The 25586-nt window shown below is 40.8% G+C and overlaps 1 protein-coding gene across 1 annotated transcript in view; it reads right to left on the reverse strand.

The window, feature by feature from the left end:
* The window catches only part of LOC133424882 (receptor tyrosine-protein kinase erbB-4-like), a 382181-nt gene that overhangs the window by 117397 nt on the left and 239198 nt on the right, over positions 1-25586 (reverse strand). Inside the window, exons 4-9 of the mRNA XM_061715451.1 lie at positions 9650-9784; positions 7668-7733; positions 5115-5233; positions 4371-4512; positions 3698-3811; positions 327-453 (exon numbers count right to left, since the gene is read on the reverse strand). Coding sequence (XP_061571435.1) covers positions 327-453; positions 3698-3811; positions 4371-4512; positions 5115-5233; positions 7668-7733; positions 9650-9784 — 703 coding nt within the window. The remainder of the gene's footprint in view (positions 1-326; positions 454-3697; positions 3812-4370; positions 4513-5114; positions 5234-7667; positions 7734-9649; positions 9785-25586) is intronic.

Raw genomic sequence — 25586 nt, forward strand, 5'->3', positions numbered from 1 at the left:
GAAATTTGGACAAAAAAAAAATCCTCAAACAAAAGCTGTTCATGAGGAAATTTCAAATAAGTAAAACTACCCAAAGGAATTATAAAAACAGTTCAGCTGCGACGAGAAAGTTGCCCCAATTTGAATTATGGCATAAACCGTCTCTCATGGGACGATGACGTTTCTGTGAAACACGTTTTGCTTCAAAGTGGAATGGCAAATATTCATAAAAAAAAATTAAACATGTATTTCACTTAATATTTATATCAACGATAACATACAGAAACCAATTAATCCCTTGCACAAGCACTTGGTGAAAGGACGGGCAAAAAACTGAAACCACTCACCCTTTAATGCCAGTAATGAGGAAGATGAGGTTGCCATTGATTTTGGTGCAGTTAACAAATTTGTCGATATTGCTGGCGTCCACCGTTTGAGCCGCTTGTAGACTGCCCGTCCCAATCCCATCACAAACTGGCAAAACAAAAACACTCCGTTATTTCAGATATGGATTAAGGTAGCGTATATCCAGAGTGTCCTTGGATAACAGAGGCCTCATGTTAAGAAACTACCATTAGCCATTTGTCACGTCAATTTTCCTCCTTCCTTTTTTTGAAAATAAAGTCAGCTTTTGGTGCACAGGCAAGGCCATGGCCCTTCTCCATGCATTGGAATTCTTTTGATGAAAGCACAGGCCAATCTACATCCAATTCCTCTCCATAATGAATTCATTACATCTGCATTAATTACACTTCCAGCCTAGTGTGAGCCAAGTATTTCTGACAGAGGAGAGGGGGATGATGAATAAGGCTGGCATTAAGTGGTGTAACCAGTTTTTGATAGTGATTTATACCAGCCAATTCTATATCTGAAATGTTAATTTGTTATCATTTCCCACAGTTCCTTGGGCTACCCCTCATTAACCCCTCCCTGCAACGTGACGATGCAATCAAGAGATTAGCCAATCAATGGCTGCCAGAGCCCATATGTGGAGCCTGAAGGAAAAAATGATTGCCTTCCCTCCAGAGAAAGGGCAGATCAGTTACCTTTGTGAGAACGATTTGATGAAGGGGCTAATATTTTGCATTGAACTAATGCTGTTTAATTCCACATTAGACACTTTAGGCATTTAGCTGATGCTCTTGTAGAAAAATGACTTGTAATTACTGCGCAGGTGAGAGCAGTTTCTCATCATGAGACTAGTTTGTGTTAATTAAAATGTCGACTGTTGTTGGGATCAAACATTTGACCTTCACTTATGCAATACTCATGCTCCAGAAAGTAATACAATTGGGATGTGTATAGTTCCAATAAGAAAAGTGGTAAAATGAGCAGCTGCATCCAAGAGTCTTTCCTTTAAATAATAAATAATTTAAACAAAACACCTATTCCTTGCAGTGTATTCAAGTGAAGCCACTGGTAGGGGGGGTGATGGGGCTCAGGGTTGTTATTACATGACCTTACTTTACATTTGAAGGTGTTGATATTTTGAGTTTGAGTTTATTGGAATAAGTAAATCAGATATAGTCCATTTAATGTTGCATAAAAAGGCAAATCTGGGCCCTATGAATATAAATTACTTTTCACATAAAGCTTTTAAAGTAATTCGTGTGGGCTCCTGTTGATCCCATATCATCGCTGTTTGCATAAAGCTATCAGATTTAAAAGGTTTAACTCTGTAAGCTCTTGTATACACAGTTAATGTGGTGCAGAATGTCAGGAAGCAGAGGAAGCAGGTGGAATGACTGATTTCAGAATAAAATTTCCGTACGACTCAGTATACCTTGCAGATGATACTTGCAGGTTATGAATTGTACTCACTTTAAAAAAAAAAAAAAAGTCAAAATACAAGAACATTTGAAGCGCAAAGAGAACAATAAATGCCTAAGAATAAGCTTTGTTAGAAAAAAAGGCAAGTCTTAAGTTTAGTCTTAAAAACTGAGCAAGTGTTTGTGCCTTAATGAAACTGGCAGCTGGTCCCACAGGGAGTGAGTGGGCCTGGAAACAAAGAAACATGTCTTGTTCTGGTTTTGGAAATTGAATCTCAGTTAATGAAAAATAACAGTAACTAAGTAGAATAAACAAGCTGGGAAGTTAGATGGATCATGACATCCACCTTATTTCAGATATCACGAACCAGCTGCCGTAACTTGACTAAGCTCATGCTAACTAATGTGATAACAGCAACTATTAAAGGGGACCTATTATGGCTTCTAATACATATTTTAAACAGGCCTTGAATGTCTTAAAAACAAGCTTTTAATTGTTTTTGCTAAATAAATTAGAAATTCAGCCTCTGAGCCATGTCTTTATCTTCCCATTCTCTAACCTCATTATCTATGAGGATTCTGAGTGGGCGGGCTATGATAATGAGGCTGATTGGCTGCCTGAATGACGCGATACACCGCTACAAAAAAATGGCGGAAGCTCTGGCCGGCGGAGTTAGTTGTGGGCGTGGTTTCACACATCGGAGGCCAACCGATGTAAATCACATTTTCATTACGTAACAAAAGGGAGCAGAATCTTATTGGCTCGTAGATCCACATCACACTGGACGGATCATCCGGGCGGCTGTACAGACACTGCAGAATTTGGTTGCTTTCCTCCTTCTCTGAGTTGGCAGGCTGACGGGAGACCACTTTATATATGTTAAAGGTATTGTGACATGAAAAACAGATTTTTCTGGATTTTTTGTGTTTTGTTGGGTGTCTTGACATCAATTACACCCAAAAAACAACGAACTTTTAACATTCAGTGTATTGTGTGCTTTCTGGGATTTTCCGCATAACTATGCAAAAACGGCGCATCAGGTTTGCTGGCGGGTCGTTACGTATAGAACCGCTAAATCACCGCCCCCTCCACCCAGTTCCCTGCCTCCGCTCCTCTCCAGCGCACCATAAAGGCTGATTTATGGTTCCGCGTTACACCAACGTAGAGCCTACGGCGTAGGGTTACGCGGCGACGCGCACCGTACGCTGAACCCTACGGCGTAGGCTCTGCGTCGATTTAACGCGGAACCATAAATCAGGCTTAACACGGAGCTGTTTAGAGCCTCTTTTGTTCTCATCACCGGAGGAAAACTGCTAAGAAGACCCGCGGCCACTGACTGGACTTAAGATAAGAGGACACTTTATTTACATGCCTTTATTTTTATGATTGTTTGCTGTGGTTCGCCGTGCTGCTTTTCCGTGCATGCTTCGCCTGTCGCTCCCGGCTTAACTCTCCGACGCCGCTGTGAGCGTATGGCTGGAGGAGGAGGTTTGGAGGAGGAGCGGCGCAATGATTGACAGGAAAGGGGGGAAAGGAAGCGTTTTTCACAGCGCAAAAAAACACTGTCATAAAAAGCCAGGAACAGAGTACTAGAGTGAAGTTTTTCTTGTTACACTCTTTTAGACACATTTGAGGGATGTTGGCCAAGACTTTTAATAGTGTTAAAAATGATGTCACAATACCTTTAAAGCAAGAAAAAACATGTTTTTCATAATAGGTCCCCTTTAATATTAAAGACCGCCATGTAGCGCCAAGTCATTCAAAGCCATTAAGGCTTCAGTATTCATGATGATCCAAATATTAGCCGCTAATGCAGTGCCAAACTGAAAAATGCAACCAAAGTACTGTCATTTTCTGTTCCAGTTGGGGATTACGTTCACGTGACAGGGCTGCTGTGTCACAACTCTGTCTGTGTTTTACCGTGCCGGGAGCGGGAGTGATGGTTTACCTTTCGGACAGATGTCGGTACAGGGGATGCACATTTTGATTCGGTTCTCCTCCACTTCCATCTTGTTGCTGGGGCACGCCCGAACGCAGGAGCTATGGTCCACCACAAAGTTGTCTACAGAAACAGCAAGAAACAACCGTCATTGGCTGGGATTGATTGTACATGCCTCCAATGGCGTCCAGAGGCAGTTTCTTCTGCGTCCGTTGAGGAACCAAACTAATTATTTGCATTAAAGAATAAAATAATTAGGATGGTTGGTCAGGCTGGAAGTACCTTAAGACCCTCAGCCCTCATTTTAATTTTATAATGATCAAAACCAATGGCAGAGGGATATTCACGGGACAAATAAATGCTTTTGAACAGTGGTTCATGTTCATTAGATGTTAAGTGACATCTAAAAATCCAATCTGTTGATGTAGCTCGACTCCATCACCGTGAACGGAAGAGCTAAGATTTGCTTTTTCAACCAGAAGCTGAAGCAGATGGTGCAACAACATGCCAATAGAGAAACACAATTTGTGTACATTTGACTAATTTATCTTGACATGAAATAATAATCTTAAAACTAATTCCAGAGCAGATTACAAGATGAATGCTTGTGCGTGCAAACAATGAAACCTAATTATGAGCATCATTATGAGTGTGGTATTTAGACGAGTTCACCCAGACTTACGGGGACATTTCTTGACACAGAAAGCTCCATAGGTGTACTTGGCCCTGGGGTTGTGCTCCAACTGGAAAGACGTGGGGTTGTACACGAACGGCTGCGGGCATTGGGTCACGCACGCTCCGCTGTCGTTGAAGTTGGTGCAAGCCTGTGGAAAGCACATAAAAACCAAAGGTGTATGGGAGCGAAGCATTCAGAGGAGATTTTAGACGGGGGGGGTCTTCCTTCATGAGCCACTACGGGTGAAAGAGTATTACAGCTGCAATTCATTTTTACATGGGATTGCGGCGTCTCTCTCCTGTCTCGCTGGATGCCAAATGGGAAAAAAATTGGAGCCATTGATCTGCAGCCATGATGTAAATGGTGAAATGTTTTCCCATAAACCTCTTAAGTGTCTCGTCGTCTGTGGCCACAGGCTGAAACACCAGTAATTGAATTGGATGAGTCTTCCTGTGAATTACAACTGCAATATCGTTTTTGGCACGGCATGCGCCCCCCCATGAATTTAGGAAACGGGAAGAACTCGAGGGGATAAAAGGGGGAACACCTAATCAGTAATTTGCTCTTTAATGGGCATCGCCAAACTTTTACAGCCTCTTAAATGGCAAACAATTCATCAGCAGGTAAACAAAGTGGATCATTCAAACAGATGCTGCATAAAATATGTGGACTTGCAGATTGTAGAGAAGTTAAGACGTAAATAATGGTGTGTGTGTGTGTGTGTGTGTGTGTGGGTGCAGTTTGACATACAAAGCAGTCCGTGTCCTTGGGGCCCGAGCAGCCGCCGGCACATTCGCGATGGCAGCAGTCGCTGACGTAAGGCCCGAAGCATCGACCGTCACACTGCTCTGCACACACCGTTTTTGTCACTGGCAAAGGAAGTGAAAAGACCAGATTTTAAAGGTCTGACACTCATGCACAAACACATTCATAAAAGAGACAATACCACCGCCCTCAACCTTTATCTCACGTTTCAGGTGATCAGAAGGATCACCAAAATTCAGGCAGGAACATATCCAGGGATTCAGGAAGCTAAAGCTTGGGCTAGTGGGTTTGTGAGCACGTAGAGACTCAACAACTACTCCTGAGATTCCCTTGAGCAAGCCGCTTTATTTGTAGCTTCAGGTCAGTGACTAGCAGCTGAAAACTGTGCATGGTACTGTAGGTAGGAATCATCGTTTGGACATTATAGCTGGAGGAAGCTCAGCTGGATTTCCAAAGATAGTTTGTTAAACAGGATCATCACGGACAGAAACAACATTTTCAGTGCACTGGATCTTACTGTTTCAGAATATCTGGGTTTATTTGGGAGGTGATTTTATTCAGGAGTGTTTTCAAGACTTTGCTGACTCCCAAACAGCATGGTAATATCCAATGACATTGCCAGCTCCACTGGAAACCAAATACCCACCCAACTTTTATATGTGTGGTGCAATATGAGGAATAAATGGGGCCTCAAACTGGATCTTCTGCTGATTTGGGGTGATGTGGGGTCAACTGCGACCCCGATAACACACCCATGCACATACACCACCTTCGCATAACCACAGCAAACCATTACCAATCCCATACTGTAGCTGTAGCAGAGATAAAAATGATGGGTGCATTTACTACTTTTATGTATTTTTCTATCACAAAAAATGTGCAAAAGAAGATCAATAGTGATGCATGAATTTGCCTTGTATCTGTCACATTAAAAGGAACATATCAACCCTGCATTTATTATTAAATTGTAAAGTCTGTAAACTTTTATTAAAGAGAAAGAGAGTAAGAACTAACCCAGTTTCCTGTGAGAATAGTAAATGTTTTTGCAGCAGAGCGGCTAGTAACATAGGCATTTGGTGATATTGGCCTTTGTCAAAATAAAATACTATTTGGAGCTTCTGATGGCCTCTGCTTCCATAAAACTGAATAAAAATGAAAAAAAAAATACTTTAAATATCCCCCTACAATTCAGCTAAAGAAAAGAAAACATGTGAAACAGAATGTACATCTTTAAGTTAATTTGTTTAAAGGTTTTTAGATATCAGTCTTAATGTCTTAATGTATAAAATAAAAACTAAGCCAAACCACAGAAAAATTGTAGGCAGAGAAATTTCTGCAAACAGCTTGACATTTTTCAGGTTTGTCGCTCTCATTCTGCTAAATTTCATTCAAGTTGATGTCTGGACTTTGAGTGGATCATTGTAACCTGTATACTTTTCTTTTTAGCCGTTCTGCTTTAGATTTAGGCATTTGTCAGCAGAGCTAAAAACAACAAAGCCACATCTTCACCCCTCTGCCACCGTGCTTGACAGTTGATATACTGTGTCAGTGCTGATTGCTGTGAATTTTAAATTTTTTTTCCCGCTTCCATGAACTTTAACATTTAAAATTCTAACTTAGGCATGTTGGGTCTGAGATGTAGCTGTTGGATCATTTTTCTCACATTTTCAGACCATGGGGTGAACTTGCTGGGACGTCCACTCTGGGAAGATTTTCAGCAGTCTTAAAGGGGACCTATTATGGCATCTAATCCCTATTTCAAACAGGCCTTGAATGTCTTAAAAACAAGCTTTTGATTGTTTTTGCTAAAAAAATTAGAAATTCAGCCTCTAAACCATGTCTTTATCATCCCAGTCTCTAACCTCATTATCTATGCGGGATTCTGAGTGGGCGGGGCTATGATAATGAGGCTCTGTGCTGATTGGCTGCCTGAATGACGCGATACACCGCTACTAAAAAATGGTGGAAGCTCCGGCCGGCGGAGTTAGTTGTGGGTGTGGTTTCACGCATCGGACGCCAAACTATGTAAATCACGCCCGTCGTTACGTAACGACAGGAGCAGAATCTTATTGGCTCGTAGATCCACATCACACTGGACGGCTCATCCGGGCGGCTGTACAGACACTGCAGAATTTGGTTGCTTTCCTCCTTCTCTGAGTTGGCAGGCTGAGGGGAGACCACTTTATATATGTTAAAGCAAGAAAAAACCTGTTTTTCATAATAGGTCCCCTTTAAATGTATTCAGTTTGTTGATAATCTTTCTCACCGGACCAACAACTGCTTCTATAATCATCGCTGCGCATTCAGGTGTGTGTGAACACACACCTGAATGATCCGGGCCGACTAGCTGCCAAAACCTCTTCTCATACAGAGATGCTCACACTTGCCGATGACCAAATAATTAAGCACATTTAATTCACGGCACTTCTGTCATTTACCGTCTTTACGCTCGTGGAGCAGTTATTGTGATTAATGGTTCCAAATGTTTATTCTGCAGCTTGGGTTGTTCTTGGTTAAATATATAGTGGGTATACTCACAGGTTTGACACTGGTCTTCCTGATGGCCCCAGCAGCGGCCGTTACATGAGCGATGACAGCGTCTGCCTGCAAAACACACCAAAGTACAGGCACTGCCCATCAAACAACTCTTGACACTTTGATACCCAATGATCCCCCACATGCTAAACACCAAAGCTTTCCCTGAATAGAGGCAGGGAGACATCTGTCACGTCTCCTCTGTCCTGGAGTTACTGTGGTGACTGGTGGCATATGAAGAAGATAATCAGTCAACATAACGTGGGATCTGACACGAGGACTCACAGCCTTCATCTGCCGGTGGCCCATCATCCAGACTTAATTGACTATGGGTTAATGACAGATTAAATAAAATGGTACTGCAAATTGTCACTTGGCCTCTTCAACCACTCCCACCGTTGGGTTGTTAATGTTAAATACTGACTACATCTTGGCGAAGGGCCCCAATTTGGCAACCTCAACTCCCACACACTCTCTTGTCATGTGTCTGGCCCACATTTTCTTTTCTTTGTTGCTTTTATCCCACTCATCCTACACTAGCGGCCTCTAATTAACAACAAAAAAAGGCAAAAGCAAAAGCAATGTTTCACAAATTAACACCTCAAAGTGTCTCCTTAATGTTTGTGTAACCAGCTTTTTATAATGTCTGGCTGTGGAAGTCAATGTTATATCAATTTTATTCTAACAGCTCCTTTTATATCAAAGGCGACTTCAACATTTCCCCAATGTTTGCTCATATAATTTAATTTACACTCAGGTTTAGAAGTATTTGGACAATGATATACTTTTTTTTATGATTTAACATTGCAGCTATTCTTAGTAAATTTATTCCATTTCGAGGGACTAAGTCTTTAAACAAAGGTACATAACTGGATATATAAACATATTTCTTATTCTTGGATGACAATCATTTGCGGGCAATAAAATTAAATCAAATCAATGACTCCCTGAAGTCTGAGGCCCATAGACACCAAAGTCTGAGTTTCTTACTTCTTCTAACTTCTGTCAGCCATCAGATCATCAATAAACCCCCGTGAGCCCATTTTACTGGGCGAACATACATGGCCGGATGATAACACTGCCTGCAACATGTTTAAAACATGATATGCTTCGAATTATGAGCTCTTCTACTGTTTCCCATCATTCCAAATCACACCAAAGACTACCTGTTCTTTAATCTTATCAGTGGTTTGCACCTTGCTGTGAGGCCTTTAGATGTTGTTGAGCTCAACAGTGCTTCTTTATTTTTAATAATGCAGCAACTGAAGGTTTTACTATCACTTTTATTGACATGTTCGGTTTTTTCCCCACCCTCATGATAGCCTCATTCATTTGATACTTCATAGTAGCAGCTCCTGTCAGTCATCTGGCGTCTGACCTGATATCTGCTTAGAAATAATGAGGTGTTTCACCACATCTGACCAATTAAATTAGTTTCAGCCAGCTGTCCAAATACTTTTGATGCCTTGAAAATTGATGTACGTTACTTGGCTGTAATTCCTAAATCCATTGTGGTGGACAGAAGGCCCCGAGACATTTCTATCGCCCACTCCATTTCCATGTTCAAACATACCAAAGGGTCATCCATAAGTCTGCAGAAAAGTTTCAAGAGTCAGTCTCTAACAGCCAGTTCCTGTGACACAGAATGTCTGCCGGACAGTGATCCCTGTTATGTCCACGGCACAGCGAGCTGAGGGACTGCCAGGGACCACGGAAGGGGAGCGGGAGTGGGGAGAGGGGGAAGTGGCGACTTCAAACCAGCTGTCAGATTCAGTGAGATTTAAAAAGAGTGCAGCAGACAGCAGCTCCATGGGCCTCCCTGCAGAGCCACCACAACACAAAGGTTCACACGTTGATCTAACGCTTTGTGATTTCACTTCCAAACCACCGGCAGGCAAACAGAGCGAATAAAAAACGAGGAGGGCATGATTACTGCTTCCAAAGTTGCTGGTTCCACTGGATTTCCACCCGCGTGTCACACTCACATCCGATGTTGCTGTTGTTGGACGAAACCACCAGCAGCTCCGCCTGGGGGTTCTTGATAACATCACGCCAATGGATGGTGTCGGCATGACACAGGAATTTGTTGTGGTCGACGTAAACACCCCCGTTCAGTATCTCTGCATAGGGAGGGGGGGGAAGAGAGAGCGACAGAGAAAGAAAAATGAGCACATAGCCATGGAGTTATAGGACATGTACACGATGGCAGAAAATCAATACTTCAAGGTTAACTCCTATCGTTCTTTTGTCTTAAAGCCCAACGCTGCAAACGGCATTCCCTCAAGTGCATCTGAGCATGAAGGTAAATGCTATTGACAAATGCGCACAGTAATTCAATGCCTTGTCCAAAGACGTTGATGGTCTACAAGGAGAGAGTACGCCAATATGAATAAGTAAATGCATTACATGCAAACTAAACAGCTACGCTTTTTGGGAGGACTCATCCTGGATTATTTCCTAATCATCCCCCGTGCATTCGATCATGTCATTTAGCTGCAGATTTATTGAGTTTGAATGTCACACAAAGACACCAGATACTGGTATTCCAAATTAAACTGAAATATTAAACTCAAGAAGACATAAAACTTTACTGTTCATGAGAATTTGGATTTATTTGAATCTTCTGGAGGACAGAAAATGCAGTTTGGAACGTCATAAAGATTTTTTATTGTTCATCTATTACCTTCAAGGGCTCTCTCTCGGCCCCTGGCTCATAGAAAACAGCTTTTCCGACCTGCTTCGCATGTTTCTATCAAAGTGAGAGCGGCTCCCACATCACACCACAGACAAAGGCTGGATCCTGATCCAGCGCTAATAGCAAAAATATGTTACTTTTCAAGGACCGGTGCCCTTAACAGATGCCTGAGCAGGGTGTGCGATAATAAATTCTAATCCTTCTCCATGTTACTAATCCAGGTTTTGGATATCGACACTGAATGAAATGATGCCGCAGTAATCCACCTCCCTCCCCGGGCCGTGACCTAAGGCTGAAGAGTCACCAGCATTGTCTTCTTTTCTCTGGCACGCCGGCTGAATGCATGGCTAAGTCCACGGGGGGGATTTAGATGCAATCACCTTGCATTCCTGTATCCTTGAATATGAAGTATGGCCGGATTCCAGGAAAGTACTTGTGATAATAAATGAAATTTAATTTAAAAGAAGCTGGAATGCGGTTCAGATTAGGACTGGATAAGCTTAAAAGTAAAGCAGGGCATTGTCTCTCCAGGCAGATTATTAACAGTGTATGAGTTATGCGGACGATTCAGCAGATGGGAAGCTGCAAGCAGGAAGCTAATCATTACCATCCGACACCCTGATTAAGGAAGTGGGCCTTGGTAGAGACAGGGACATTTATTCACACCCCTCTTAGAGGTGACATGGCGCTCCGTCTGCCTGCTGAATGGCCTACAGCCGCGGCTTCATGTAATCATGTTCCCGTCACAATGGACGATTTATCAGGGGGGTGTTTTACATTCATGGATGGTGGGTGGAATAAAGGGACAAGCTATGCTTTATTCAAATTACAGGGAGCGTGTCATCAGCATGCTTTAATGTCACTTAAATATAGTCTTGGAATGAGAGGCCATTCGTTTGTTGGGCGACATCCCGGATTCAATTCTGTTAGTGGATCCACATATGCGTTCCCTACAACCCACAAACATATTATGGTATAGTTGTGCTGAAACCCCTATGCAGAAGGCCTTCCTTCAGCAGCCCAACAGAAGAACGTTTATTGGCTCACAAGTGCCCCCTACAGGTAAAATGTTGTCCTGCACTGTTTTAGTTACAATTCATAAACTTAGCCTGACCTACGATTGTGGTGCATGCAGTCGTTTTTCCATCTGAAGCAGGGCATTATTGTCAAATAAAAATAGGGACTTGACGGATACTCCAGAGCAGGAAAAAAATGTCAATATCACAAAAGAAGTTGCACATGGTTAAATCCCAGTTTTAGAGCCAGCACTGCAGCTAGCTGTGATGTAGCCCATGTATCTCTGCAGACAAACATTCATTCTTTAAAACTGTTTGCAGATTGAGTAGGAAACCCCCGATCACTGTTACCAGTCTTCTGCATACCGTCATACTTCCCATGGAAATAGGCTTTGCTAAAATTTGAAAATAACTTTGTTTTTATCCATAAAATGGTATATTCTCCTGGTATCATCTGCAGATGCATTGTCAGTCACTCTTGAGACATTTTTTGTTTTGAGATGTTTCAGTAGCTAAATTGACTTCAGCATGGGCTTTTGCTGACTTGAATGCATTTTTTATCTTACCGTATAGTCAAACCTTTCCTGTATGTCTTTTACTATTTTATTTCTGGGGAGCTTAACGAACAAGTTATCTTTGAGACAGCTTTTCTAAATTTGCAGATAAATGGCAAATGGAGCCAAAACAGAGAAGCGTCCACTTGAATTATTATACGATGCAAGAGAGAGTTCACACCTGCTACACAGATGATGTTTGCAAAAAACAGCTAGTCAACTAGATTTACTTTACAAATATTAGAACAGCCTGACATGAGGTGAAGTTTATAAAGCACGTGATAGTGTAAACCGGTGATTTTTGTGTTGGTTGTGTGTGATGTAGCACGTTTGCTTTATATCCCAAAATCAACTAAATGGGCAAATGCGAAACTGCAAAATTCACAAGTTTATTGCCGCATTAAAGCCAGAAGGAACAGCAAGCTAACATACAGCAAGCTAACAACTGATAACAATACGTTACTCATTAGCTCAACAAGAATAAGACGCCAAATTCACCATTGGTCATGCATCCTGTTCCTTCATTGAGAACTTTTAAAAACCAGTCCACAAGTGTCTTCTTTCTCTCTTAGACTTTGTCCTCTTTGCCTCTTCAGCCCTTCGCTATGATGAACGTACCAAGAACAGTGAGCCAGTTAGCTTCTAGCTAACAGCTAGCTGGCAGAGGTTTTGCGATACATGACCACAATGTTTCCAAGTCTAATTCCAGGCCAATGCAATCTCATTTACCCTAATAAAAGTCTATGTCAGAAGGATTTTGAAGCTATAATTTTAAGTTGAAAGGTCACATAGTGTTGTTCCTCCGACAATGTCTTTGGCCTCGAATAGTTGGAAGACAGCAATTCACACAACGGCTTTGTGGTCGGGCATTACCTACCCCACCCGGTCGGGGCAGATGGCTACCCGCCCTGAGATGGTCCTGCCAGAAGTTTCTTCCCGTTAAAGAGGAGTTTTTCATCCCAGTCGCCCGGTGTTTGCTCAGGATGGGGGATTGTATCAAAAAAGTTTTGATGCAATCTGGCTTTGTATTAATTTAGATTGAGTTGAACTACTGTATATTGATGAAGTACCCTGAGATGACATTTGTCGTTATTTGGCGCTGTAAATAAAGCTATATTGAATTAAATTAACAACAAGCTTCAGTTCAACATGACGGCCGGGAGTTTGAATCACGCTGCATCAGACGTGAACTCAGGACCGCTGGCCTTTGTGTGGTGGAACACTGGAAAACCTTCAAGTTACTGAATCATGTTTTGCTTTGTCTCGAAATGCAGACTCAGCATATGTTGACTTGCATTTTGTAGCAGCAGCTGAGGATTTATGTTGGCTTTGGCACATGAAGTACACAAAAATCTGATCCTTGTTAAACATTATGGGCTGTACCCAGGTTACCGATAGCAGAATTTGTGCTGTGCAAGACACAAAGCACTAAGATGTCAAGGTCCGCTGAAATCTATTACGTTTTCCCAGCTGTTTCAAGCAAATCATTTGTGTCAGAAAATTGAATACGGAGACCAAGCTACTCTACAGACTACATAGCTTTACAGGTAAACCTCGTAACCGGGAAAGAGGGAAAGCGAGAGATCTTTAGTCACAAATGATACAGCCCTGTTTAGAATATATCTCTTCAGGTTTCAACCAAACTGGTGGACCAGACTTTCCATCCCCAGAGTTTCTAAAAGGTAAATACCAGAAAAGTCCAGAAGTGACAGAATACACTACTTTTTACTCTTGGGACCTATGAGGTATGACAGAGATAATCAATTTCACTATTTTATGGAGAGCTGTTTCACTATAAGCCACTGAGCAGTGTCCCAAATGTTCTTTTAAATGCCAGTATCCCCCTGCTTGCCTTGAGACAAATTGCCAACCCTGTGGTCCATCCAAACAGGGGTGCTAACTCTTCTAGCAGGCTGACAGGCCTCTATCATGTTGCCATTCATTAATGCTCCACAGTCCTGTGTCACCACACACTCCGCTCGAGTACACCCAACCCCAGGAATCGATCTGTCCATCGGGACAGCTATAGCAGTCGATTACTAAACACCTCTCCCGCGTCTTTCTCCATGTTCCACGTTCCTTCCAATCACAAGGTCATCATCAAAGCTGCTGTCCTAATTGAGGAGCTGGAGGGTCACGCATTAAACCAAGACATGAGAAGAGATTTGAGATTTTGACATAACAGTTTCATATGTTTTTATAGAAATAGATTGATTTTGCAACATTTTACCCAAGGGCTGACTTCAAAACATGACAGCATCGGACAAACATAAGAACACAAACATAAGACAGACATTTTTTTCTCCATCTTGTGGAATCTTCATGAAAATACTGCCATATTTTCAGAGATGTTCTGGTGCTAGCCGTTTTCATGCTTCTGATGTTATATGCATAAAAGGGGAAACTGCATGAAAGCGTTCTTGGTCTTCAAATGTTGGGTCACATTTATGAAACTGGGTAAACGAATGTGTCCTCGTGAATACAAAATAACCCTGACAGGAGTATGAAGAAACAGGAAACACAATTAAAGCCTGAGATTCATCCATATTACAATGAAATATTAATACAAATCTGGCCTCTCCTGCCGGATCTGTACAACTATCCCAACCCTCATCCCACAACCATTCAGCTTCCTCTTCTATAAGGGATCAACAGGTTATTATGATTGTCAGAAATTATATCGGCAAGCTGATAAACTACATACCTATTTCTGTTTCTGAGTTATTTTTGTAATTCAAATATGAATTGGTACGAAAAAAGTTAAGACAGCCGTCGTCTTATGGAGTTAAATTAAACTAAGTACAATCTTACATAAAATGATTACCCTATATCCTTTCCTATAACCATTTCTGAAGCCTGACTGGATTTGATGTTTAAACATGTTATTTAGCCAATGTGATAACAACAACAGAGCTACTCCCTGGTTGAAGGAATTTATTAACAAAGAAAGTAATCTGCTGTGGTGATGAGAGCTCCTTTTCTTTAGGGATACTTTATGTCAAGATAACTTTCTTTGTAAAAACACACACAAAAAACAAGTTTTTATATCAGATTTGTTGTTCTAAATTTTGACACCATGTGCTGCAAATGACTGAAATGACAAGAAGCCATGTGAATAAATTTGTGTCTCAATAAAATGTTACCTGATGAGGCACTAAATTCACTCCCCGCACAGCTGTCATGGATCTGAAATCTTGCTATGAAAACCCAAAACTGTTTTTAGCAGCAGGCTGTAAATATGTTTTTAAAAATTTAAACATCTCAACACAGGGGTCAGCAGAGGCTGACTCACTTTTAGAGCCAAGCTAGAGTCAATTCGTTGGGTATTTTACATTTGCAAGAGGAAAATTGACATTTTTCCAGCTCTTAATGTAAAAATATCCAGGGTGCAGATTACCAAGTTCCTCATTTCTAGACTTCAAGCTGCACAGCAGAGCAGCCATCTGATTAAAAAATATGGACTCTGCAGCTTTTAAAAATGGACACAGAACAAAGCCTCCGTCCTCCCCTTTGATAGTCTGCATGTTTGACCAAAGAGCCGCATTACGCCATGAGCTTTTTCTGGGTGACACAGTTCCCTGTGACATCGTTTTATGCATGTAGTGTTTGTGGCCGCTGAGGGCTTCGCTGCCATATGGTCGGATCATGTTTTGCTCTGAACTGCTTCTGGTGCAGCATTTTTACTACATTTCTCCTGGCAATGGAATAAAAGTCTCAATGTTATATGTTAAAAAAGGAATCTCTCCAAGTGAAAGTCTCATTTTGAATCCGTGTTCAGGCTTGGCGTTGAATTGTGAAGCAGGAGGAAAACAAGATTTAGTTAATCCCATCAACAGAAGACAGAAATTAATGTCTTTATCGAACAACCAAACCTGCATTAATTCAAATAACTATATTTCTGTTTTAATCTTACATTTAAACATTTTCTCCAGTGGTCCATATACTGTAATGGACTGGAAATCCTCAAAAGGGTGCTTGAATAGTCCAACAAGGAAGGATTTATTGCAATAAGACGAGATTTTGTTCCAAAAATGATAAACCCTCTGTTAAAATGAATAAAATCCAGATATGGAACCGCTGAATTTGGACGCCCACAATGATATGTGAGATAAAGTGAGATATTCTCATGTTACACGTTACTACTTATACACTTTTCTGACTGATATGAATAAAATAAAGAGGAGGTAATAAAATCATGCATATCTTTAGGAGCATTTCCATATGTCTCTTTTCTGTGGGTGTTTTCACACTTACTTTCTTCTGCTCTGGTCACTTGTATAATGTTCCTCTTGTTTTGATTTTGGCAATACTTTGGTTCTGTTTGCTGTTTTGATGAAGAGAGACATGCATCAAAGTTTTTGATTTGGGTTGGAATGATGCATGATTGACCCACAATTCTCCTGAAAAGTTGTTTACATGAGTTTCTGCTCTCTTTTCTCTCCAAATGTGGTTAACTCATTGCATCCAACAAGTTCTGCTTAATTACATTGTTTCTAAAGAAGCATTTCTTTTTTTTTTTTACTTCAATCATTCCTGTTAACTCCCATTCACTAATAGTATAAACAGAGGAAAATAAACTACCAACACGTTACAAACACGTTAGTATTATGTGGACAAAAGTAGTCAGATGGGTGACGACCACAAACAGGGACTAAATAATAGCTTCCAATCTTATTGGAAGACTTTCTACAATATCTTGGAGTGTTTCTGTGGGAATTTGTGCCCAGTCATTTTGTAAAGCGTTTATGAGGTCAGGCACTGCTTCATAATCTCAGTTCCAGTTGATCCCAAAGGTGCTGGATGCAGCTAAGGTCAGGGCTTTGAGCAGTCCCTTCCAGCTCTTCCAAACCAGACTCATCCAACCGCATTTTGCTGTGTGCACCAGAAAAAGAAGAGGGCTTTCTCTAAATTGTTGCCGCTAAAGTTGGAATCATTGTGAAGCATTAAAGAATGCTCTTCACTGGAAATAAGGAGTTAGCCCAGAGCGTGGTTTCATGACTCCACAGCCCTGTGTTACACCGGTCTGGATTGGGTGGTGTGGTGCTTGATGCTGCTGCTCAGCCATAGCAATCCAAACCACGCAGCTCCTGTCACAGCTTTTGTGCTTACACTACTGCCACTGGAAGTTCAGAAATCTTCACAGACGGCATCACCACAACGTTGGCGACTTTTACGCACCATGAGCCTTAGCAATCATTGACTCTGCTCCGTGAGGGGCTCCACATTTAAATGGACTCAGTTGCTCTTCCACTTTTTATTAATATCCCTTGAAGTTCACTGTGGAAAGGATGCCACCTTTACTGTCACTGAGCCACGCCTGGTCACTAAGGGTATGGTGGGTAGGTCCTTGTGTTTATGCCGTAAAAGTTAATTTATTTCAATAATTCAACTAGAATATGGTGTAAAAGTTAACTTATTTCAATAATTCAACTAGAATATGGTGTAAAAGTTAATTTATTTCAATAATTCAACTAGAATATGGTGTAAAAGTTAATTTATTTAAATAATTCAACTAGAATATGGTGTAAAAGTTAATTTATTTCAATAATTCAACTAGAATATGGTGTAAAAGTTAATTTATTTCAATAATTCAACTAGAATATGGTGTAAAAGTTAATTTATTTCAATAATTCAACTAGAATATGGTGTAAAAGTTAATTTATTTCAATAATTCAACTAGAATATGGTGTAAAAGTTAATTTATTTCAATAATTCAACTAGAATATGGTGTAAAAGTTAATTTATTTCAATAATTCAACTAGAATATGGTGTAAAAGTTAATTTATTTCAATAATTCAACTAGAATATGGTGTAAAAGTTAATTTATTTCAATAATTCAACTAGAATATGGTGTAAAAGTTAATTTATTTCAATAATTCAGTTGAATTATTGAAATAAGTTAACTTTTACACCCCTGTGGCAATTGGTCGGATTAAAACACCTGAATTCAATATAAAGCAAATGTGGCTAAATATATTTACTCGGATAGTATACATATTCCTTTTCTTTTTGTGGAAAGCAACTACTATACATAGAGGAGCTCATGGCTGTTGATTGTCTGGAGAAGGTTTAGGGAGTTGAGCGTGTTTATAAAGCGTTGAATCTTACAACATGAGGCATTTTTCATTGACAACAGTGACCAAGCAAGTCCAAAGAAACACCTTAAGTTCTGAAACACATGGATTGGCACTAAGTTACTGCCAGAGTTAATAGTCTAAGTGAGGCTTGTGTTTTATTTCTTATAAAGGAAAAATCAATCGGAAGTCATATACTAATCCATATACTAATCCAGAATATATTAAAAGTACACCAATGAAACAAACAGAGATAGATTTGCTTTGGAAGTAACCTTGCCACATCCCTGACCCTACATCTATATTCAACATTGTGTAAAATGTAATTAAACACCCGTGTAGAGCAAGCAGGAGGGTCAAAGTTGGATTTAAATTTTAAATCACTGGCTACAAATTTAGATGCGTGCAGCGGAGGTCAGAGTGCCCTGACATCATCACTGTGACCCTTTAATCACACAAAGCCATAAACAGAAACATGAACACCAGAGTATTGTTCAAAGGAGTGGAGAAGTGGGCTGAAATGTATTGAAAATATTTATTTGCATCCACACTCTAAGACTGAGAATGAAGCAATAACTGTAGAGACTGTTGAAGTAAAAATCTTCTCTGCACCAAGCCGCCTTCCCTAGCCAATTAAGTTCATTTTACTGCCGTTCAGCAGAGCAAAGCTCCTATTTTGAAGTTGTTTCTAGGCAATGACGGCTGCAGCACCAATCAGTGGCCAACGCTGTGAAAGGGGGAGCCTGCTGATGAGCTTTCATCAGTGCTGCTAGCCACTTGTCCCACATCTCTTCCTCCCTCTAATTATGCTGATGAATAAGGCTGTAACAGTGATCCGTCCTCGACTGATGAGTCCATGCTTTTGCCATTATTGTCTTGTCTCGGGGGCGGGGGGTGGGGGCATGTATCACACGACTCAAGCTGAGAGCATCCAGGTCATCCACTCTGCTCTATTTTTTTTTTCCTTAAATAATGATCATCTCCATACTTGTCCCCCTCCACCCTGCACCCATCCCTCACCCACATCCATCCCCTCCCGCATAAGGAGGGATTCCTCACTCTGGTGATGGGCCGGCGAAATGGAGCATAGAAATTGAGACAATCACTCTTTCACTTCACAGTCAAATGTGCTCTTAAACCTACAGAGAAAAACAATTGTGTAACTCCAGAACTCTCAATGTTGAATTACAGCACACGAGTATGAGCTCCTTTTCATAAGTACTTCCTGTCAGGTACCAAGGACCCTCCTGGCCCTCAGGAGAGAGCTCAAGGGTTAAGGAGTGACAGTACATTTTCATATGATATTTAAATGTTAGGTAATTAAACACAAAAAATAAAGAGCTCAAAGGGAGAGCCCCATGTGGTGTTTGTCACAACAAAAATTAATTAAAACACATTATTTTCCTTCTTTCTTTATTAATTAATTGCCATAAATTACTAAGGTACAGGGTAGGACTTTATTTCAGCTAAGATCCCCATTCCTCCCTCTCCTCAGCCATCTATTTTGGCTCAACCAAGGACACAACGAAGCATTTCCAAGCCCAACAAAAAATATAATCCCTCCAGTAAGTCTTGGGTCTATCCCCAGTCTTTCTTCCAATGAGATATGTCCAAAACACCAGTCATGGAAGGTGCATGACAGACATCCTTACAAGATGCCCAAACCAACTCTGCTGACTCTACCCTGATCTCCAATCTGGATGATGAGGCACTAATATTGGTCCTAACCAATGGTTATGAATGATTGGTAATCTTAACGATATCCATCAAAAACAAGTGCTAATCCAAATTTGAGTGGCAGGGACAGAAGTGTGATTATGGAGATCCGGACCTCCCTCTTCCCAGCCAACTCTTCTGGCCCTTCCAGGGGAAATCCTGAGAGCAGCTGAGATGTAATCTCTCCAGCAAGTTCTGGGCCTACGGTGGGGCCACCATGCCCACAATACCTACCCAGCGATAGGTCCAGGAGGAATCCTGGCCAGACGCCTGAGCCACATCAACTTGCTCCTCTCAATGTGGAGGAGCAGTGACTCAATGCCAAGTCTCCCCCAAACCACAGAACTTCTCACCCGTGAGGCCACGTTTACACATAGTATTTACAAAAACAGATATTTCCCCCTCTACGTTTTGAAAAATCTCTTCATTTACACAAACCCGCATAAATACGCTGTTAAGGTGCTATGAGCAGCCAAACCTGCAGGGGGCAGTATAATGACAAGCATAAAGTCATGCTAGCCAATCAGAATCCTGGAAAAAAACATCAACAAATGACACGAGTAACTTCCAGTTACTTCCAAGATGAACGAGAGTCTTTCGTTTGGAGTGACAGAGAAGTGGAGTTACTTTAGAATATAAAGCAGGTAAAATACAAGAAAATATTGCCGGTGGCCAAACAAATTGTAAAAACAGGTCGCACACATGACGCTGGTGACGTTTCTGTTGCATAAAGCCTGAATTATGGATCTGCGTTAAATTGACGCAGAGCCTACGCCATAGCCTATGCCGTAGGGTACGCGGCGACGCGCTCCGTGCGGTGCGTGTCGCCGCGTACCCTACGGCGTTGGTGTAACGCAGAACCATAAATCAGCCTTAATGCGACGTTCTGAAGCCTAAATGTCCGTTTTCCTCTGTTTACAAGCAAACGTGAAAACTGAGTTTTTGCAAATCTCCACTTTGGCCGGAGTTTTTTAGAAATTAGCGTTTTTGGTGACTTTGAGCTTCGTTTTCGTGTAAACGAACGGCCAAAACGCCACCATTTTTGCTACGTGTAAACGGGGTATAAGAGAGTCATTTCAGCCACTTCTAGCTTTGATTTATTTTTTGGTCACTACTCAGTTTGGGACCATAGGATATGTTATTTGTAGCATTTGTCATCGAACTGATGCCTTAAATTACCTTGAAAATGACACTAAGGAAGTTATAAAGTATTTAGTTCAGAGTTTGCCTATTCGTGTGAAAGTAAAGAGACTTTTGTAACTCTTTCTGAGATTTGCTCTTGCTTGCTCTCTTGCTCAGTCGCTCTCGTTTTCTCCTCTATCATTACTTTCTTGAGTCTCTTCGTTGCCTCGGTCACAATGTCAACTCATTTTCTTGTCAACTTCTTGGATGATTGTGTCACGGTCCTCAATACGGCCCCCCATGACTTTCAGTGGTATTGCTTTGGTTCATCGTAATATTAAAGGAGCCGTCTGTAAGAAATGGCCAAAACTGGTACTGCAGTCACTTTCAAAATATTGTTGAGCGGCGTGTACCCTCCCCCTCCTCCCCCCGACCAGAGGTTGCCAGGTAGGCTGCAGAATGCAGCAGGAACGTAGGCTACCATGGCTGCGATAATTAGAGCCGAGCTGGCAACCCGGATGCCGAAACAATACTGACTTGGTGATTGGGAGATAGGTGGAGGGTGGAGCTTCAGAAACAATACTGACTTGGTGATTGGGAGATAGGTGGAGGGTGGAGCTTCAGAAACAATACTGACTTGGTGATTGGGAGATAGGTGGAGGGTGGAGCTTCAGAAACAATACTGACTTGGTGATTGGGAGATAGGTGGAGGGTGGAGCTTCAGACCAAAACAAAAAATGACAGCATAAACATCAGTTGAGGGCTGCAACTCCTCTTTTTAAACTGGAATATCCTGGCTTGAGTGCTGTTGTCAGTGACATAAGTATTTAAAATCAACATGATTTTTAAATGTCTGTTGACATATCGGGGTCATTTTATGATTCGTTTTATTATTGTTCTTACATACAGCTCCTTTAAGCATTGAGGTTCCAAACCAAAAGACGGACGAAATCAACATCCATCACAACCATCACAGCGGGTTTGTCCACTTCTCTTCAGACACTATTGCATTTCAGATACCTTGCCAAATAAAGGAAGGAGCATAGCCTTTTAAATGAATTTAATGAATGAAAGAAGAGCATGGTAACACTCATTTAAATGGACATTCAACAATGTGTTTAATTGTGTGTATAAATGGCTCCACTCTGTACAGAGTATGTTTGTTATTTAACCGGTAAGAGACTTATCTTAGAAATATTGCTGCTGCCTCCCGTTCTGTATTTTTTAAATGATTTCTAGTTCAAACACATTTGATTTATTCATTAATAGTCTGCTAAAGGTTCATGATCATGACAGCCTGTGGCTGTTCACGGTAGACTTGAAAGCCCTAACACAGTAATCACACCGCATTTATTCATGTGAATGCTTCTGATCATAAAAAGCTTTATCGTGCATACAGTGCATGGGAAATAAGGGAACATGTATGTGCATTTATAGGAACTCCACCTGGGATGCTTCGACTGTCGACCACTTTACAGTTCATTTACCAAAATGATCCTCATAAACGTTTCTTTAAGCAAACAGGCACAATAATTATTTGGACACAGCTTTCATTTTATTTTTTCTTTAAGTAATTTACACGCATCGGTTCCTGGTGCTCCGTTTGTCCTGCAAAACTGTGCTGACAGCTGGAAAGACAGAAGGCGCTGATCTGAGGAACGAAACAAATTGGCTTCATTTTCGTGGAGCGCAACCTCCTCAGGGGGGCCGGCAAACATTACACCACTGCAACAAATCTGCAGCTCTGGAAGATGAACACTTACATCAGAATTAATATTGTAGTTATGTGTGATTGTTTGGGAAATACCTGGACTTCAGTTCTGTTGGATATGATAAACATGATAATAGTTGGTCACCACTGTGTCTGACAGTGGGAAAGAGATGTTTCTTGTGAAATGCTGCACTTGGTTTGAGTTAAACATTAAGACCAAACAACTTCACTCTTGGTTTCATCTGTCAACAGAAGTTTTGCAAACCTCTGGAGAAGGTTTATTCTAGCATCCCTTAAGAAAAAAACAAACATTTCTATTACACTGTTTCGCTAAACAAAAGCGACAATTTGGTTTGTTATTTGTTATTGCTGCAGAGGGTGGTGTTTCCATTGAACTGTGTTTTTCTTTTTATGAGCGTAACCCTCCTAAAATCTTGTCCTGCGAGACTTTGCTTCAAAACAAAGAAGATGATGATCTCGACTTCCAAGACGATGGATGAAAAAACTTCTAGTTTTAGGGAAAATTATTGTAACAGCTGCTACCGCTGATTTGAAAATAGTCAACAGAAGATGAAGGCGGCACATGATCATTTAAATGATTATTCAAAAAGGCAAAACTGTTATGGAACGCAGTAATGCATAATGATTTAAATGATGTAGTTGTTACAGCACAATAGCATCATGTACATGAGGCCAAGAACAGGTAACCAGATTTCGTCACATCCAGTGATGATGGAGACGTACAAATGTACAAAGGATGATTCTCTTACACATTAGTGCTAAACTGGACTATTTACAAGTCTGAAATACCACCTTGTGAAGGCGTTACACGCTTTTTGCGTCATTTTCAGCATCCAAGTGTTTGTGATATTTAGGTTTTGCACAACAATGCTGTGGTGATGGAAATGCGACTTGTGTTTAGTTCTGCTGACCAGCTGAGAGACTGAGCTGCCTCTCTTTGCCCGTTGGAGTCATTTAGTCAACAACCTGCTTAAAACGTGTGCGTAAAACTTAAAAACTTTGTTTAATTGTAAAAAAAACAACTGATGAGACTTGGCCAAAGTGAAGTCACACTTTCCCTGAAAGGATTTTGAAAGATTGATGCAAGCTCTTATGACTACGAGTCTGGATTACTGTAATTCTTTAAGTGTTGGTTTAGTGGTTTAGTCTGAACTTTCATCCAAAGTAGCCATTTAGCTCTGTTTTGTTTGGATCTAGGAAATTGAATTAAATTAACTCCACTGCCCATTTTCTCAGAATATCTGGATCTGCTATCACAAGCTCCCCAAACACACCGTTTTATATTTTGGGGAAACTCTTGGATTTGCATCCACACAGTTCCTGTCCAACTGGAACTCCACATCCACTGGTTCACCTGTGTTCAAGGGGTGGGTTGTACCGATAGCTCAGTTGTGCTCAAATGCTTTTACTTTCATAATTTTTGAATACTCTAGTGGCTTTTATTGAATGTAACTTGATCGGAAATAGTCACAGAGAGAGAAGGAAAGTCATCCAGCAAAGGACCACAGGCCAAGGATTTAAACCTGTGTAAAACTTCCCCTTAAATCTTATTGACCCAGTGAGGGGGTACGTAGTACCGCCCACATGTTTTCCTTTCCTATGGAAAATGAATAATGTAATGATAAAAAAAAAGGTTGTTTGTCTTTATATTTGCATAATAGGACCTAGTGTGATCGGAGAGCCGAGATGGGCTCCGGCAGATTCCCTGCATTGGAATAAGTGGGCATAGATAATGGATGGATGGATGATGAGATTATATTTATTAAACATAGGATTAAAAGAGGAGGCACTAACTTGCACAGATGCTCGCATCCATCACAGAGCGCTTTGAACTTCACACATACGAGAGCTGAAGCAGATCGGATAACTTAGGGGGGGTGGATGACTGTTTTTTATGGAGGCAGAATCCTTTTGTTTTCAGCAGCAGGACGTATCTTAAGGATGCACACCCTTATAACATGTCCTGTATCTCGGGTTGCCACCTTTAAGAAATAGAAATAAGGGACGCCCCATTTCAGCAGGACAGGCACCAAAAAAAGGGACATCTCCAAAACTTCTAAACTGCATAGAAATGTATTTATTGTATATCAAAAAACAAAATGCTTTGATTTAAATTTTAAAGTGCTTTAATAGCATTTAACTTCCATGACTGTACAGACAGCCAACCATACTAGCAACTGAAATAGCCTCTGCTCCTATGCTATGTATGTCCACATCAGCCAAGATGTAGAATATACATGCAGGTGAAGGTCGGAAAATTAGAATATGGTGTAAAAGTGAATTTATATTCAACTTAAAGGTGAAACTCATATATTACCTAGTGTCATTACATGCTAAGCAAGATATTTTAAGCCTTTATTTGTTGTAATTTTGATGATTGAATTGTTTATTGATTTAATAAAACATTAATTTTTTTTTTCGATTTTTTTATTTGGGGTTTTCATAAGCTGTGAGCCATAATCATCAAAATTATAACAAATAAAGGCTTGAAATATCTAACTTTTCATGTAGTGGGAAATAATATATTTGTTTCACCTTAAGTTGAATTTACGAATTAAGTTTTGCAATATATTCAAATTTTCCGACCTTCACCTGTATATTATGACGTCAATAAATAACAGAGAGCGAACCAACATATGTTGCTGTCTTTAATGTATCCTGTCCTTTAGTTTGTTCATTATTGTTAGTTCGTTGTTCATGTGTGTGCGAGTGTGACAGACGTGCATGGGACAATTGTGAAATACAACTGCGTTCCGTATTGGTTCAATACGGAATGCAACTTTTAATTCCCAATTACGTAACAATTCTGTATTTCAAGGGACGGGTGGCGACCCTGCCTGTATCCCATGAGGGTCTGTGAAGAAATGTTTTATGCGGTTGCATTATGGGAATACATCTTCACCTCCATATGATTGTGTTTCTTGGCCACCCCATTGAAAACTCTCCGTCTCCGCGTCCAGCCAGGGGAGCAATGGAGAGTTCAGTTGTTGCTACAGAGTAAAAAGGCGCTTCC

Source organism: Cololabis saira, chromosome 24 (assembly GCF_033807715.1).
Source record: "Cololabis saira isolate AMF1-May2022 chromosome 24, fColSai1.1, whole genome shotgun sequence".
NCBI lineage: Eukaryota > Metazoa > Chordata > Actinopteri > Beloniformes > Belonidae > Cololabis > Cololabis saira.